Source organism: Colossoma macropomum, unplaced genomic scaffold (genome assembly GCF_904425465.1).
Source record: "Colossoma macropomum unplaced genomic scaffold, Colossoma_macropomum, whole genome shotgun sequence".
Taxonomy (NCBI): domain Eukaryota; kingdom Metazoa; phylum Chordata; class Actinopteri; order Characiformes; family Serrasalmidae; genus Colossoma; species Colossoma macropomum.
This window is the reverse complement of record NW_023494803.1, coordinates 3,698,618-3,715,558: the sequence shown is the minus strand read 5'-3', so window position 1 is coordinate 3,715,558 and position 16,941 is coordinate 3,698,618. Positions and strand designations below refer to the sequence as shown.

At 40.6% G+C, this 16,941-nt stretch overlaps 1 protein-coding gene across 1 annotated transcript; it reads left to right on the top strand.

Annotated features, from left to right (window-relative positions):
- The first annotated feature begins 2,871 nt into the window (after window positions 1–2,871).
- Window positions 2,872–13,487, top strand: ankrd1a (ankyrin repeat domain 1a (cardiac muscle)). Its single transcript, XM_036594103.1, has 9 exons — window positions 2,872–3,145; window positions 4,978–5,151; window positions 7,408–7,533; window positions 7,622–7,729; window positions 8,527–8,625; window positions 8,878–8,976; window positions 9,633–9,731; window positions 10,728–10,826; window positions 12,918–13,487. Exons 1-9 carry the CDS (start codon window positions 3,119–3,121, stop codon window positions 13,014–13,016), a joined length of 930 nt encoding a protein of 309 aa, XP_036449996.1. The 5' UTR covers window positions 2,872–3,118; the 3' UTR covers window positions 13,017–13,487.
- The last annotated feature ends 3,454 nt before the right edge of the window (window positions 13,488–16,941 follow it).

Sequence of the window (16,941 nt, the reverse complement as noted above, 5' to 3'; positions counted from 1 at the left end):
ATATAAGGCTGTTTTAAGTATCACAATTCTTTCAAAATGTAAAACAGTAAATACAATAAATCAGACAACAAAAATGTAGAGACAACAGGTGTTGTCACAAAGCAGCTTTACAAAAAATTTGTATCCCCAGCAAGCAAGAAAAACTCCCTAAGAGCAAGAGGAAGAGACCTTGAGAGGAACCAAGACTCAAATGAGCAACTCATCCTTCTCTGGTTGACAATTAAGAGCAAAACATTAACACAGCAAGAGCAATAAGAATAGATAATATGATTTTACAAGTAATATACTGTATTGAATATAGAGAAACAGTCACTGGACTGAAGTATTTAGATCGATAGTCTCCAACCTTGGTCCTGGAGTGCAGCCTTCCTGCAGAGCCAAGTTCCAACCACAATTTGCAACACCTGCTCCAGCTAATCAACTTCTTCCTAAGTCCCTGATCTGGCTGAATCAGATGTATTAGAGTTAAGTAAGGGGCGGGGCAGCTTATTGAATACAGGTTGAAACTAAACTCTGCAGGAAAGAAACTCCCGGACCAGGGTTGGAGACCACTGATTTAGATTAACCTATAATAACCAGTGACTACTGTTACAGGCCTTTCAGAGTTACAATAAGAAACAGATGTAGGAAAATCAGTCACTGTTACCAGTGAAAACCAGTGAGTACTGTTAGGAGCGTATTGCAGTGAAAATGAGAGTTAAATACATGAATATCAGTGACTACACACACAATTTAGGGCCTCTGCATATGAATAGTTGTTTTTTGCTGTTTGCTGTTGCAAGTCGTGACTTTAATAAATGAACAGGGTTATGGAAAGTCACTAGTTCACAACAACAACATGTCCTCTCAGAGGCCGAACTATGTACTTTGGATATGAGTATATACACCGATCAGGCATAACATGATGACCATCTCCTTGTTTCTACGCTCATTGTCCATTTTATCAGCTCCACTTACTATATAGGTGCACTTTGTAGTTCTACAGTTACAGACTGTAGTCCATCTGTTTCTCTGATACTTTGTTAGCCCCCTTTTACCCTGTTCTTCAGTGGTCAGGACCCCCATGGACCCTCACAGAGCAGGTACTATTTGGGTGGTGGATCATTCTCAGCACTGCAGTAACACTGACGTGGTGGTGGTGTGTTAGTGTGTGTTGTGCTGGTCTGAGTGGATCAGACACAGCAGTGCTGCAGGGAATAAAAGTGTGGAGGTGCTGTGTCCTTCACTCTGTTCTCCTCCTACATGGCCTGCTGTTGGTGTGTGTGTGTGTCTGTGTTTGTGTGTATGTGTGTATGTGTATGTGTTTGTATATGTGTGTGTGTGTGAGGTTGGACAACACAGACAGGCTGCTGACTGGCTACAGCACCTAAAGGACCGGTTTAAACATCTGGTATTTTTACATAAATTGTTATGGCTGTATTAATTTTTTAAAAAAATTTGGTGGGGTGGGTCCACCAAATACTGTCCATATATTTCGAATCTGGTGGCAGCAGTGCAGTGCATGAAATTATGCAGATTGAGGTGGATGGGCTACAACAGCAGAAGACCATGTCGAGTTCCACTTCTGTCAGCCAAGAACAGAAAGCTGAGGCTGCTGTGGGCACAAGCTCACCAAAAATGGACAGCTGAAGACTAAAAAAAAACACAGCCTGGTCTAATGAATCTCAGTTTCTGCTGAGGCACACAGATGGTAGGGTCAGAATTTGGCACCAGCAGCATGAATCCATGGCCCCAACCTGTCCCCCACCGGTCCAGGCTGGTGGAGGTGGTGTAATGGTGTGGGGAATGTTTACTGGGCACACTTTAGGCCCCATTAATACCAATCAATTACCTTGGAGCAAAGAATTGAGGATGCTTTGAGAGCAAAAGGAGACCCTAACCAGTATTAGTACAGTGTTCCTAATTAGGTGAGTGTATACATGCAAGACATGGTAGACTAAACTGTCACCTTCAGGTAATCAGTACTTCAAGCCTTAAATCATGCTCCAGATCTGAAAAACATCCACAAGTGTTTCTGTCCTTCCACTGTGAGAAGACAACCCAGTGCTATGGGTCTGAAAGGATGTGTAGCTCAAGAAGAAGCCCTTACTGAGGAAAGAAAATAGACAAAAATGCAAATAATGCGCACTAGAACATCTGATGTGTTGAAAATGGTTTTATGGACTAAAGTCTAAATGGGTAATTGAGATTGTGAAAAGCAGAAAATGCAACCACTGTCCAAGACTGAACTTTGGAGCTGAAAAGAATGGAAGCTGTAATTTTGGCAAAGAATGAACACATTAAACACTGAAAAATGTGATATTACATTTAGTTGTTGTAATTTTCTGTGAAATATAATTTTTCTACTTTTTTCCTTGACGATGAAAAATGAATAACTTGTACATAATGGTATATGTTAACTGTATATATATATATATATATATATATTGCTGTTGTTGGACCAAACCTCATATTTCCAAAATGGTAACTTTAAAGGAGAAGGAAAAAATGTACTTTTAATGTAAGTCAGTGGAACCAGACTTTTTTCCAAGTAATATCAAGTAGAATCAGGTGTGTTATACTGGGGGAAAGAGTAAATGTTACATCACAGCGGCCTTCCAGGACTGCAGGCTTACTCCCACCCCCACATCACCCCCCCTTCCCCCTACCCCCTAAGTATAGGATGTACTGGCATGAGGTGGTGGTGATGGCGGGGGGGGTCATTTGAAGGTGCCTCAGGCCACTGGAATTTGTTCTTTAGAGTGCTGAAGCGATGACATCAGATGATGTGGTCATGACTAGTAATGAATGGCCTGAGGTCAAAGCACAGTGACATACATAGAGAGAGCGAGAGAGAAAGAGAGAAAGACAGATGATCTCACTGTGACACATTGTTGTGGTCCCTCCCCGAGAGTGGGTATATATATATATGACAGATTAGAGGACGGAGTTACAGAGCAGAGCCAATTGCTTTGGGACTCCACACAAGACACTGGACTATTGCTTCACCACCACAGAGAGAGCGAGAGAGAGAGAGAGAGAGAGAGAGAGAGAGAGAGAGAGAGCGAGAGACAGAAAGAAACAGCTGTTAAGTCAAGAAGGACAATAGTGCAATTAAAAGAGAGCGGGCTCAACAGAAATGGGACTGCTACGTGTTGAAGACCTGGTAAGTCGTATACGTCATCCATGTCAAGTGTAGGTTAATGTACAGAGTTGGGTTTTGCCTTCAAGAGTGCATTACATGTTGGTATGCAAATTGAAGTCCTAAAGGAATACTCCAATTAACCTAATCTGAATCTAATCTCTATCTGCCGCATCTGTGGCATGCAGTCAATTGTCCTAGACAATAATTTGGACACATGTCCTTGGACATAGAAGCAAGACATACTTACAATACATTGTAAAACATAACAATTGCATTCAAATGCAAATCTAGTACCATGTACTATATCTTGTAAAATGTCATAGTGACTTAATATCAATTAATTTGGATAAATCCTACAGAATGAAGTGTCTTAGCAGTTTTATTGATTTCTGTGATTAACTTTTTAGCTATTTTTTCTAATTTTTCTTGAGTTGTCTTCTCATAATGCCATTTTTGTGCCGTAGCATGCCGTCACTGTCCAAAGAAAAACAAGTATCTCCATTTTTGGCGATTTTTATTTTTCTCCATCATTTGAGCTCGGCGGCTGCCCTTAACTGCTTGGAATAAAATCTCTTTACATTAATGTCCAGTAAAAGTAAAGAATGTTTTGCCTTCTTCCAAAAGTTGCCATTTTGGAGGTTCTTCCTTTCTTTGGACAGCGATGATAGTCTTGTGCTAAAATGTTACGTCTGGATGCATTTTACATGTTATTCTCACCACGGTGGTGTTTTGTATTCAGGTTTATCACTTCGACCTACAGCCATGCATGCTATTAGCTGGTGAATGGATGTGCAGCCGTTCATTCATTACTGTATGAGACATTCCATTTGGAATAATGGAGTTGTTTCATAGCCAATATCAGTATCAGTACATTGCACATAGAAAATGTTTTGCAGGAAAGTGCAATTAAATGATCTACCTAACTAAGCTAATTCAAGTTAACCTACCTACATTGAGCGTAAACAGAACCCAAAAAGGTAGAGAACTGCCAGCTCAACTCAAACTATTTAAAATGATTGGGCTGTTTGAGTTTGCCTTACTTGCTAAGAAAGTGTGGCTCACGGAGAACTAGAAAGTATCATAACTCCAATACGCACTTAAAAAAGATGGGTTCTCAAGGGTTCTTTAGTAAAGGCAGTGGTTCTATTTAGAACCATAGGTTCATTTCATGCTTTGCATGATGAAACAGTTCTTCAGACCGATGGAGAATGTGTTGTATATGGTTCTATATAGCACCAAAACGGTTCTGCTATTGTTACAATTTCAAGCTTGGAACAATAGCAGGGCTTTTTGGTTTGGTGCTATATAAAACCACTATCAGAAAGGTTCTACTGCACCTTCTCCATCAATCTGAAGAACCATTTCTCCATGCAAAGGACCATTTAAGCATGAATTAGTTCAATATCGAACCATTGCTTTTACTGAAGAATCCTATTTAGGCTTGAACCAGTTAAATAACTTAATTTTTTTCGAGGCAGCAAGTTTGCGTCTTTTTTTAGGTTAAGTCAGTTAATTTAAGTTCATAGAGTAGAAGCCAGTGGGCAGATGCTGACGCTTGGCATGCATATAAACATCCGTGCATCCATTTACAGACAGCAAGTGAGACAGTACGAGAGAATAACATATGCTATTACTAAGACTCTGTGGGTGATTAAGCCTGATCCGATGTGTCTCGAATAGCCCAACTGCTCCAGGGAATGTCCTCCTATTTTAAACGGCACAAATGATTGCATGAGAATAACTCAGAGATTCCTGATCTCAAGGCCAGCCAGCCTGACTTAACTAACCATAAAAAACACATTTGCCTGGAGGCGAGAAGCAGAAAGACTGACAGGTGTTTTGTCCATTTGCAGGTCACGGGGAAGAGGTGTGAGGGGAAGGAGGCAGGGGATGCGTGTGCAGAAGTGTACGCGGCAGGAGAGTATGAGGCGGTGGTCAATCGCGAGAAACAGGACGGCTTTTCAACACATACCGATCTGAGCACAGCGAACAGCAGCAGCCAGGATGAAGACAACCTCACACTCAATGTAAGAACGCAATAGATTTGAATAGAATACTTTAATTGTTATTGTACAACACAATCAAATTCAGTTTGCAGCCTGAGTTTGATTCGTACAGTTGAAATGAATAATAATAATAATTCCTAACATTATTAATATCCCACTGGGCGGCACAGACGGGACAGTTCTATATAGTACCAAAAAAGGTTCTATTGCTTGCACAATAGGGGACCCTTATTGGTGCTCTTTAGAACCAGGTTTCTTTAAAGCAGTTGTTCTCAAAGTTCTGCTCCAACCCAACTCTCAACAGAAATAGAGCAAAAATGGAGGTTGTCAGGGGGCCCAGAAGGACCACCACACGCAACAGATTTTCCATCATAGTGAGGAACCATCCATTATCTATGCAAAGAATCACAGATTCTTCAAGTTGTCATGGTTCTATAGGTAACCAGTGCCTTCACTACCCTGCCAGAAAAACAGCATCACCACTGAAACCAGCGCATGTTGTGTTTTGGATGCTGGTATGCTGGTCCACCAGCATGACCATGCTGGATGACTAGCTGAACCAGCTTAGGCCTGTGCGAAGAACCTAAGCCGGCAGAGGCAAAGAACCTGAAGAAACACTTTTTTTTTGACAATGCACTGCAGTCATGGGTGATCACATTTATCATTATCATCACATTTAGGAGCCCCCCCCACTCCCCCACCCCCCGTCCCTGGACCCCCGCCAACCACCATCACCGAGCAATCACACTACATTTCACAGCAGCATTGCATTTTTACTACAACATGACAAGATTTAAGTTCAAATCACTACTGAAGGAGTCTAATATAAGGCGGTGAATCCCAGAACAGCAATAATAGAGAATAGCATTATCGCAGTGATGGGAATAGGATAAATACAGGCTCCTTATGAAGCTTCTTGTCATTTGGGAACAGCGAGTATTGTAAAAATTGTGTGGATGACAAAAATTAAATCTTATTTTGATGCCTTTTTTCAAAACGGAGGGCTTAGCCTGCCCTGCTAAAAACAGCATAGACTAGAATGAATTCTGTGCTGGTTTTGCCAGTACAGTCATGCTGGTTGACCAGCATACCAGCACCTAAAACACAACACATGCTGATTTTGCTTCTGATCAGCATTTTAACTGCAATTGCTGCTGACCAGCATTCAGGACACAACATACGTTGGTGCTGCTGGTGACCAGCTGTGCAGTTTTCTTAGCAGGGCGCTAATCCATTTATACCAGCACACCCCTGGTGTAAGGTTGCAAATCTGTGATCATGCTTTTTATTGTCATTTCCACAGCCAAGTGAACTGCACTGTAACTGGTGGGTCATCACTTGGATCCAGAATCAAAGTCGACTTCCAAATCTCTGGAATCCAACAGGCCTACATACAAGTGCTGATTTTGGTTGCTCTTCTTGTTGGGGTGCTGTGCGTGTTGAGCCACAATGTATGGGTAAAAACAGTGCAGACCACTTGGTCGAACTACAGTCATCATAGAATCATCACCAAAATTTCTTAACCGCACTAACTAGCCTGAATCACATCCTGTGGCTCTTCACATAAAACCAAACGCAGAGCAAAAGCTTAAGCTAGCACTAGCATGTGTCCACTAGAGGTTCACCTACCATATAGGTGCACTTTGTAGGTTTACAATTACTGATGGTAGCCTATAGGTTTATCAGCCCCTCTTCCCGTTCATCAGTGGAAAGGGACCACCATAGGACCACCATCAACACAGCAGTGACACCGGCACAGCATGATGCTCGTATGCTGGTCAACCAGTATGACCATGCTGGGTGGCTAGCTAAATTTGACCCTAACTTGGCAAAAACAAAGAACCCGAAGAAACAGTGTACTGCAGTCATGGTTGGTCAAAATGTTGGATGGAAGGGACCACCATAGGACCACCATCAACACAGCAGTGACACTGGCACAGCACGATTTTACTACATTGTGCTTCAAATTGGAGCAGCAAGGCTAATGTTGCTACCAAACATAGAATTCAATAGACACTCAAATCTTCTGCTTAAAGTGTATTTCTCTGGACAGAAATTGACCACTGATGAAGGGCTAGAGGATGGCTAACAGAAATTGTGGCTACAATCTTTAACTGTAAACCAAAGGAGGGGTTTCCAATAAAGTGGCCAGTAAGTGTAAGCTACTTAAGCAGCTCAAGTGGTGATATGAAATTATGTGTAAAGTAATTACAACTATATTATGACTAACAAAGTTACTCTTTGTATCCGTATAATAAACGTTTTCATTTCTGTTAGATTGACCGGTTAGGTCACCTGAAGCTGGAGACTGTAGACGATCTCTTCAGCATCCTCGAGCTGAAGAAGAGGAGGAAAGAGAGGAAGATATGTGCTCACAAGAAGGAACCTGAACCTGAGATAGTGGTGAGAGAGGAAGAGAGAGAGAGAGAGAGAGAGAGAGCATACTGTCATATATAACTGGAAGATGTAACCCAATACTCTTGTGTTGTAGCCAGAAACAGTGGACCAGGCCATGTTCCTCAAAGCTGCTGAGGAAAATAAGCTAGCTGTGGTGGAGAAGTACCTGTCTGATGGTGGAGACCCCAATGCCTGTGACCATGTGAGTGTAAATATTCTCTCAATATTATGACTGATGGTGTGTAACGCATGGCCTCATGTATACGTACCAATAAAGCATGATTAATTGGGCGAACATCATTTGAAAATGCCAGCTGCCCTTTACATCGTGTGAACATTTCATGATGAACAGACCAAAATGACTTGAAATATGATATCGGTACAGTAAATGTCATTACCCCTTAACAGCCCTAGCCCAAAGTTTTATTACACACTTCTATAACCTAAGAATAGCTCCATTAGTTTGCACTGAAATCCCTGTACTTACTTAATAATAAGCTTTAGTATGAAATACACCTGGATTTTAAGGGGTTCTTTAGTTTAGCGCTGGAGCAAAGACGCTAGTGTTGATAACAAGCACTAGAAAACAATAGTCACCCAAATCAGTTTTTGTTTTGTTCATTTTTATAGTTCACAGTAATTCATACTGTGTCCTAAACCACATCGACAAGTGTGCACACAACCTTAACGAAGAGCTGGATGCGGAGTTTTTTTACGGCGCTGATTTGGGTGACTATTGACTTCTAGTGTTTGTTAGCGATGTTAGCTTCATAGTTTTAGCACTAAACTAAATTAGGAAAGTAAAATTTGGGCACTAAACAGGTCTTGGCTGACATCTGGGGTAAATGGAACATGTTTTCCTGCTGTAAAGGTACCATTTTGGAGATTTGGAGGTTTTTTGTATATTGTAGCTGTGTAAACAGTAACAGCTGTTGTGTCTATTATGATCTCTCTCTATGTTTCTCTATATATCTCTCTCTCTTTCTGTCTCTTTTTCAGTTCAAGCGTTCTGCTCTGCATAAAGCCTGCTTTCACGGTCACATTGAGGTCATGAAGAGGCTTCTGGAGGCCGGAGCTTCAATTGAGAACAAAGACAAGGTACATTGATTGGTTAGAGAGCTCATTCACATGTTACAGCCTTCTGTGATACCAGCATTGCAAAGGCCAACATCATGATAAAGATTAACAAGCGATATATAGTGCAGCCATAACTGATATATAGTATATTCAGTTCTCAAAGACGAGGGACAGTGCTGATTTCTTAAGTGCTTGAATTGCTTTAGTTAATTTAAGAAATTTTAAATAATCACAAGTCTGTTCATGAGTTGGTTCGACTGCATGTCTTTGCAGCTGGACGCTACAGCCGTGCACTGGGCCTGCAGGGGGGGCTGTCTGCCTGCACTGGAACTGCTGCTGAACGAGGGAGGCAAAATCAGCTCCAGAGACAAGGTATATATTAACATGGGGCTTGAACTCTATAGGCATTACGGTCGCATACATAGGTGAAATATTGATATACTCTCACTTAACACGGTTGAAGCAGGTGGTAGGAATCAATGCATGAATGAATGCAATGAATTTACCTGATTATAATGTGTACATTATAGATACATGAATGAGAGATATAACACTGACCACTAGAGATTTATGGAAAGGGGGGCTACGCCTTTACTGAATGGGGGTCTAAAGGGTTAATAATCTGGGTGACAGATGTTCACGGTCATAGTGATATTTTACAGCAGAAATATTACACATAAAATTTAGGCTTTAACCCCCATTAAAACTGACCTAGCGATGCCCCTGACATTGACACAGTCATAGCCAAAATGAAAGAAACCGAAAGACATAAAACAAGTGATAATTGTATTGTTGTAATATATTTTTGAAGTCAATTCAAGGCATTTGTGTACCTTTAAGTATAATATAGACTGCTAATTATACTTGATTGGACTATCTGTAAGCATAGAAGTCGGCCCAACAATCATGCATTCAAACTAGTAGCGGTTATTTTCTGACCAACCAGAGCTAAATCTATAGGCCGAGTGAATGCAGTGAGCTCACTCAGTGGTGGACTAAGCAGAAGTGTTGGCTCTGTGTGATTGCAGCTATACAGCACTCCGCTCCATGTAGCGGTCAGGACTGGCCATTACGAGTGTGCGGAGCATCTCATCCACTGCGGAGCGGACATCAGCGCTAAAGACAGGGTAAGAGATCAGAACAAACTTCAAACACATGATAAAGTGAAGAGTACGTAGACCTGCTGGATCCATCATTACTTTAGGCCTCCTTTAGTAAGGCTGATGGTGGACCTATGACTAATGCAAGGCCATTTCTGAACATTTCAGGGACACTTCAATCATCCATAACACTTTATTTGGAGTGGTCCTTTGTAGATGATTAATAAACTCTTAACAGATTATCAGTAACACATCAACAACATATCAGTAGTAGTGAAGCATCTGAATACACTGAAGTAAATGTCTTGTAGATGTTCTGTTGATACATTACTAACATTAAGTAGATGTATTTATAATATACTTCCATTACGCAACACCTAACCTTACCAACCTTACCCAAAACCTAATCCTCACCCTGGCCTTAATCCTAACCCTAACTTTAACCTCAACCCAAAACCCTCACCCTGGCCCTAATCCTAACCCTAACTTTAACCTCATCCCAAAGCCTAACCCTCACCCTGGCCCTAATCCTAACCCTAACTTTAACCTCATCCCAAAGCCTAACCCTCACCCTGGCCCTAATCCTAACCCTAACTTTAACCTCATCCCAAAGCCTAACCCTCACCCTGGCCCTAATCCTAACCCTAGCCCAAATCTCAACCCAAAACCTAATCCTCACCCTGGCCCTAATCCTAACCCTAACTTTAACCTCATCCCAAAGCCTAACCCTCACCCTGGCCCTAATCCTAACCCTAGCCCAAACCTCCACCCAAAACCTAACCCTCACCCTGGCCCTAATGCTAACCCTAGCCCAAACCCCATCCCAAAACCTAATACTAACCTTCATATGTTTTTGATGTTATGGTTTTTATTTGTTGAATCCAATAAACAAACATTAACTGTGCATTAAAAAGTGCTGATGTGTATCCTCTGCAGGTGACATGCTAATTACTGTCACTTTCGCCAATTCACCAATTTTGCTGAATTTCAATTGAGCTGTATTACCGTTGTGTGTCTATGCAGGAGGGAGACACGCCCTTACACGATGCAGTGAGGATCAACAGGTTCAAAATGATCCAGCTGCTGCTGATGTACGGGGCCAGCATGAAGACCAAAAACAACGTGAGTTCAGATGGTTGTAAATGTACAAACGTGCACCGTAAAATGTACCATCCACCGATCAGGCACAACTTTATGACCACCTGCTTGTTTCTACGCTCACTGCCCATTTTATCAGCTCCACTTACTATATAGGTGCACTTTGTAGTTCTACAGTTACAGACTGTAGTCCATCTGTTTCTCTCACACTTTGTTAGCCCCCTTTTACCCTGTTCTTCAGTGGTCAGGACCCCCATGGACCCTCACAGAGCAGGTACTATTTGGGTGGTGCATCATTCTCAGCACTGCAGTAACACTGACGTGGTGGTGTGTTAGTGTGTGTTGTGCTGGTACGAGTGGATGAGACACAGCAGTGCTGCTGGAGTTTTTAAACACTGTGTCCACTCACTGTCCACTCTATTAGACACTCCTACCTTGTCAGTCCACCTTGTAGATGTAAAGTCAGAGACGATAGCTCATCTGCTGCTGCACAGTTTGTGTTGGTCATCCTCTAGTCCTTCATCAGTGGTCACAGGACGCTGCCCACAGGACACTGTTGGCTGGATATTTTTGTTTGGTGGACTATTCTCAGTCCAGCAGTGACACTGAGGTGTTTAAAAACTCATGTGAAGGGAAGTCAAAGATAACCGGTAGTGGTTTTGGAGGTCAGTGAGTCAATTTAACAAAGCCCTCTACTTTTAGCAGATCTCCACACACTTAAAACAGACGGTTCCCCAAGAGTTCTTTAGTAAAGGCATTGGTTCTATTTAGAACCTATCTAAAACCATTTCATGCTCATGGTGAAATGGTTCTTCAGACTGATAGAGAATGTGTTGTATTTGGTTGTATATAGAACATTTTTTGAAAATGGTTCTATATAGCACCAAGAAGCATTCTACTATTGTTATGTCAAGCTTGGAACAATAGCAAAACCATTTTTTGGTGCCATATAAAAGCATTTTCAGAAAGGTTCTACTACACATTCTCCATCAATCTGAGGAACCATTTCACCATGAGCATGAAACGGTTCTATATTGTCTAGTTATAACACCAAAAAGGGTTCCTCTATTGTTATAAGCTCGACATCATAACAATACAAGAACCCTTTTTGGTGCTACACAGAACCATTTTCAAAACTGTGTGACACATTTTCCATCAATCTGAAGAACCATAATAGCATGAAACGGTTCTATACAGAACTCATGGTTCTAAATAGAACCTTTGCCTTTACTAAAGAACCCTTGAAGAACCATCCTACTATTTAAACAGTGGAGGAAAGTGTTCTGCTTACAGTGTTTACACGTAGTTTACACTGGTTCTAGTTCACTATTATGTTGACTGAGCACATAGTGACCTCTGTTGGTTGCTCAGGTGCTGATATGAGAACTCCAAAAGTTTGGTGACAGAAGCGGATTGTAGGGTTTTTACTTTTTTGTTTGTTTGTTTGTTTTTTGAAATGGCCAATTTATTAATTCCAAGCTGAGATTCCATTGTCCCTGCAAGCTTAAAGGGGAGCTACATCAATTTCCCAAAATTTCTGCATAAATAAGCAGTTAAGATGTAAAAGAAAGTCATTCAGAGTGGGTCGATGTGAAATGTTCTGTTCTAAACTCTTTGGTGCTATGTAGAACCATTTTCAAAAAAAGCCTCTCTGACACATTCTCCGTCGATCTGAAGAACCATTTTAGCAAGAAACGGTTCTATACAGAACTTATGGTTCTGAATAGAACCTTTCCCTTTACTAAAGAACCCTTGAAGAACCATCCTACTATTTAAACAGTGGAGGGAAGTGCTCTGCTTACAGTGTTTACACGTAGTTTACACTGGTTCTAGTTCACTATTATGTTGACTGAGCAAAAATGTTCTCCACAATTAACCATTTTATATAAAAACACTGAATGACTTTGTTTACATCTCAGCAAAAATGTTTTAAGAAAATGGGCCTTTTGCAAAGTGATTATGCTCAAAGATTATTTATTCTATTTGTTTATATGAAATGACCAAAAATATCATAGACTAGGATTTCCATTGAATTTCCATTGATTTTTTAAAATTATTTTATTATTTCTATTGTATTATTTAAATGGTGATTTTTTTTTTTCTCTCTGTTTTCAGGATGGAAAGACACCAATGGAGAGTCTTCTCGCATGGCAGAATGGAGCTAAAAACATACTGTGTAACTTTAAGGAGGATGCAGCTTCTCCAACTCAATAGAGCGAGAGAGAGAGACAGAGAGTGAGAGAGAGAGAGAGAGAGAGAGAGAGAGAGAGAGAGAGAGAGAGAGAGAGAGAGAGAGAGAGAGAGAGCTATCAGCATTACCATTATGAATGCATGCAGAAGGCAATGGCCTTTTTATTAAATCTGTGAACTGCTTTGTGTTTGAGAAACGCTGAATGTTGACTGAACGCTGGACGATAATTGCTGGCAATTCGGCAACTGAAGCAGTGAGAATGTATTTGTAAATATTGTTTGAATGATGGAGAATTATCAGAATTCTGAGAGCAGCTGATGAAGAGTGAGTTTGGAGCTTCTTAGAATGTAATTTCTTTACTTTATTTTGCGCCAACTCACCGTCAGAGCATGACGCTGTTGTCGGAAAAAAACCTCATATCTCCGAAATGGTGACTTTACAGGAGAAGGAAAAAACCTACTTTACTTTTAATGTAAGTCAATGGAACCAGAGTTTTTTCCAAGTCATTTTGGGTCATTTCCTTTGGTCCATTCATCGTGAAATTTACACACAATGAAAAGGGCAGCAGGCATTTTCAAATGATGTCAAAAACTGAAAAATGACCAAAATGCAGATAAGAGGTTTTCTTCCAATAGCAGCGAAGAGTTATATGCAGTAGTGAAACAGGTGATGGACAGAATGTGTTGACTGGTCAGAGAATGTAGGCCTTTTGAGGAGAGATGGCCCTAAACCACTGTTTCCTTTCTGATACTGAAACCTTGAGTATCTTCTGATATTGATACCCATCTAATCATTTTCATCCTTAGCGAAGCACTTAACTCAAAACATCAGTCCTACTGGAAACAATATACAGCCAACAACATGGATTATGTTTTCTTTTATAAATTATTCTTATGTTAAGGGGGAATTCCTCTGATTCATGACTGTATAGTTCAGTCACTGAGATGTAAACAACGTCATTCAGAGTTTTTTAATATGAAGTGCTTCATTGTAGAGAAACTTACTGACTTAGATATTCTTTACAGTGGTGGTGATGGGAACCAGGAGTCTTGATGTCCACAACGCAAATATAGCCATTTTATTTACCATCCAAAACCACCAGTGAACCTACACCTGAGTTTTTATATGCAATGCTAATACTAGTAAAATAGAGGTAAATCCAAAAATACTAGTTTTTGTTTTTCCTTGGGGACTGTATTGTCTTACAATGCCCTGCATGCACTTCTACACCATAAATGATTTTTTATATATATATATTTTAGACCAAACTGACAAATTTCCACAAAACTATGGTAAAAAATTGGCATTCAGGCATGTCAAGACATATTTGTTGACGTCTGGTTCCTATCATCACCACTGTAAACAGTTCCGAGTCAGTAAGTTTCTCTAGAACAGAGCATTTCACATCAAACCACTCTGGTTTGATATAATGACTGTCCTCATATCTTAACCATTTAATTACAAGACATTTTGAGTTCCCCTTTAACATTAGGCTTCTGTTGTTGTCGCATTATCTACTTCTTTTTATGCTATAAACACTTTCAGGCTAGGTTTGTTACAAAACCCGATTGGGTTTGTTTTTTTTTTTTCCTTCTGATATCCGATCCAGCATCTTCCGTATATCTACTGAGTGCCATCTCTACTTTTGAGAGAAGTCAGATTTGCTTCGGAAAGTTTCTGGAACAATTTTATGCGCACATGGTTTGTTGACTGTACATTGCTTAATGTACAAAGATGTCTGTTTTTACTTTTCCTATTGAATTGCATTGATGTAACTATCACAACTTGCTTGATTCCATTTTGGTTACAGTAATTTATTGATTTTACTTTGATTTATATGTGAATAAACATGTTTTGCTCGTTTGCTTGGAAATGGCGATGCTTTTCTTGTTTGTGTCTTGGTCTTGTTCAGGTGTCTTATTAAATTCTGGTTCATAGCGCTTTGTCTAGGTGGGGGTCCCTCCACACTGAAGGTCACCCACCTGCTGAGCTCTGGCTCCAACCCTGATCTAACACACCTGCAGCTGATATTCAAGTTGATTAACGAGAATCGTGAGCCTGATTAGCTGGAACAGAAGTGTTAGATTGCTATGAACGCAGCAGGATCCTTCATTCCAGGTGCAAGACTGAGCGTCCCATTTTTAGACTGGGCACATGTGTGTGTGAGAGTTTCAGACTAGAAATAAAGCCAGAAATTGAAAAGAAGTTTGGTTAAAAATTGTATACTACACACTACGCACTTGTTTATAGCAGAAGTGCATCCAGTTCAACCAGAACTTTCTGGGTAAAATTTTACATATTCATTGCAAATATCACATTATAATATTTCAACATGTGGTGGTGTGTTAGTGTGTGTTGTGCTGGTCTGAGTGGATCAGACACAGCAGTGCTGCTGGAGTTTTTAAACACCTCAGTGTCACTGCTGGACTGAGAATAGTCCACCAACCAAAAATATCCAGCCAACAGCGTCCTGTGACCACTGATGAAAGACTAGAGGATGACCGACACAAACTGTGCAGCAGCAGATGAGCTATCGTCTCTGACTTTACATCTACAAGGTGGACTGACAAGGTAGGAGTGTCTAATAGAGTGGACAGTGAGTGGACACAGTGTTTAAAAACTCCAGCAGCACTGCTGTGTCTGATCCACTCAGACCAGCACAACACACACTAACACACCACCACCACGTCAGTGTTACTGCAGTGCTGAGAATGATCCACCACCCAAATAGTACCTGCTCTGTGAGGGTCCATGGGGGTCCTGACCTCTGAAGAACAGGGTAAAAGGGGGCTAACAAAGTATCAGAGAAACAGATGGACTACAGTCTGAAACTGTAGAACTACAAAGTGCACCTATACAGTAAGTGGAGCTGATAAAATGGACAATGAGCGTAGAAACAAGGTCATAATGTTATGCCTGATCGGTGTATGTGATACATTTGTAATACTATACAGTCCAAACAGAATTTCTCTGCACACACACACACACACACACACACACACACACACACACACACACACACACACACACAAAGAGAGCTGCACATATGCAGAGAGAGCCAGACAGCATAATATGACTAGTTATAATTAAATTATTAAAATGATCTATAACCTGAAAACCTGAAAATGTCCCTTACTAAAAGTGTGCTGCCATTTAACATCTTTCATGCCTGAGAATCCAAGGAAAAGAAGGTTCATCTGTTTGTGTTGCCGCTGGACACAGCTGAGACCACGTTTCTGAGGAAAACCATCTTGCGGTGGTGAAGAAGTACCTGTCTTTTGTTGGAAACCCCCAACTCTGTGATCACGACTCACTTCAGCATCGCTCTACATCTAGACTTTTCTTTTACTTTCACTCTCTCATACGTTGATGTACACAGCTCGTACTGCTGCTCAGCTCCGACACGGCCGCAAGAAAGCCCTCAGTTCTGTATTAAGGCTGTACAGGCATGAAGTGACACTAATGGCCTCTAGATTCACTTTACTTAGACATAGGCCTGGTAAGGTTTGGACGTCTGGTTCCTATCACCACTACTGTGAACAAGTGTAGGATTGTCTCAAATTCAGGGCTATAAATAAAAAACCACAAGTGGCTCAACTATAATACTATACTTATCATTAGTTCATTAGACATTAAAGTAAGGTTTACTTTACTCAGTTGAACTCAGTCTATTGAATTTATGTAAAATATGTTTAAAACAGGGGTTTAAGCTGCAAACGCTTTTGTAAGTGTTTTGTTGTTCTGTTAACTGATTATAAGTGGACTTTGAGTGGATTATTTTATGTAGCTTAAAAAAGCTTGCAGGGAACATTTCTTTCTTTCTTTCTCGTCTTTCTTTCTTTCTCTTTCTTTATTCTTTCTTTCTTGCTTTCTTTCTTTCTTTATTCTTTCTCTCTTGCTTTCTTTCTTTTTTTCTCTCTTGCTTTCTTTCTTGCTTGCCTTCTTTCT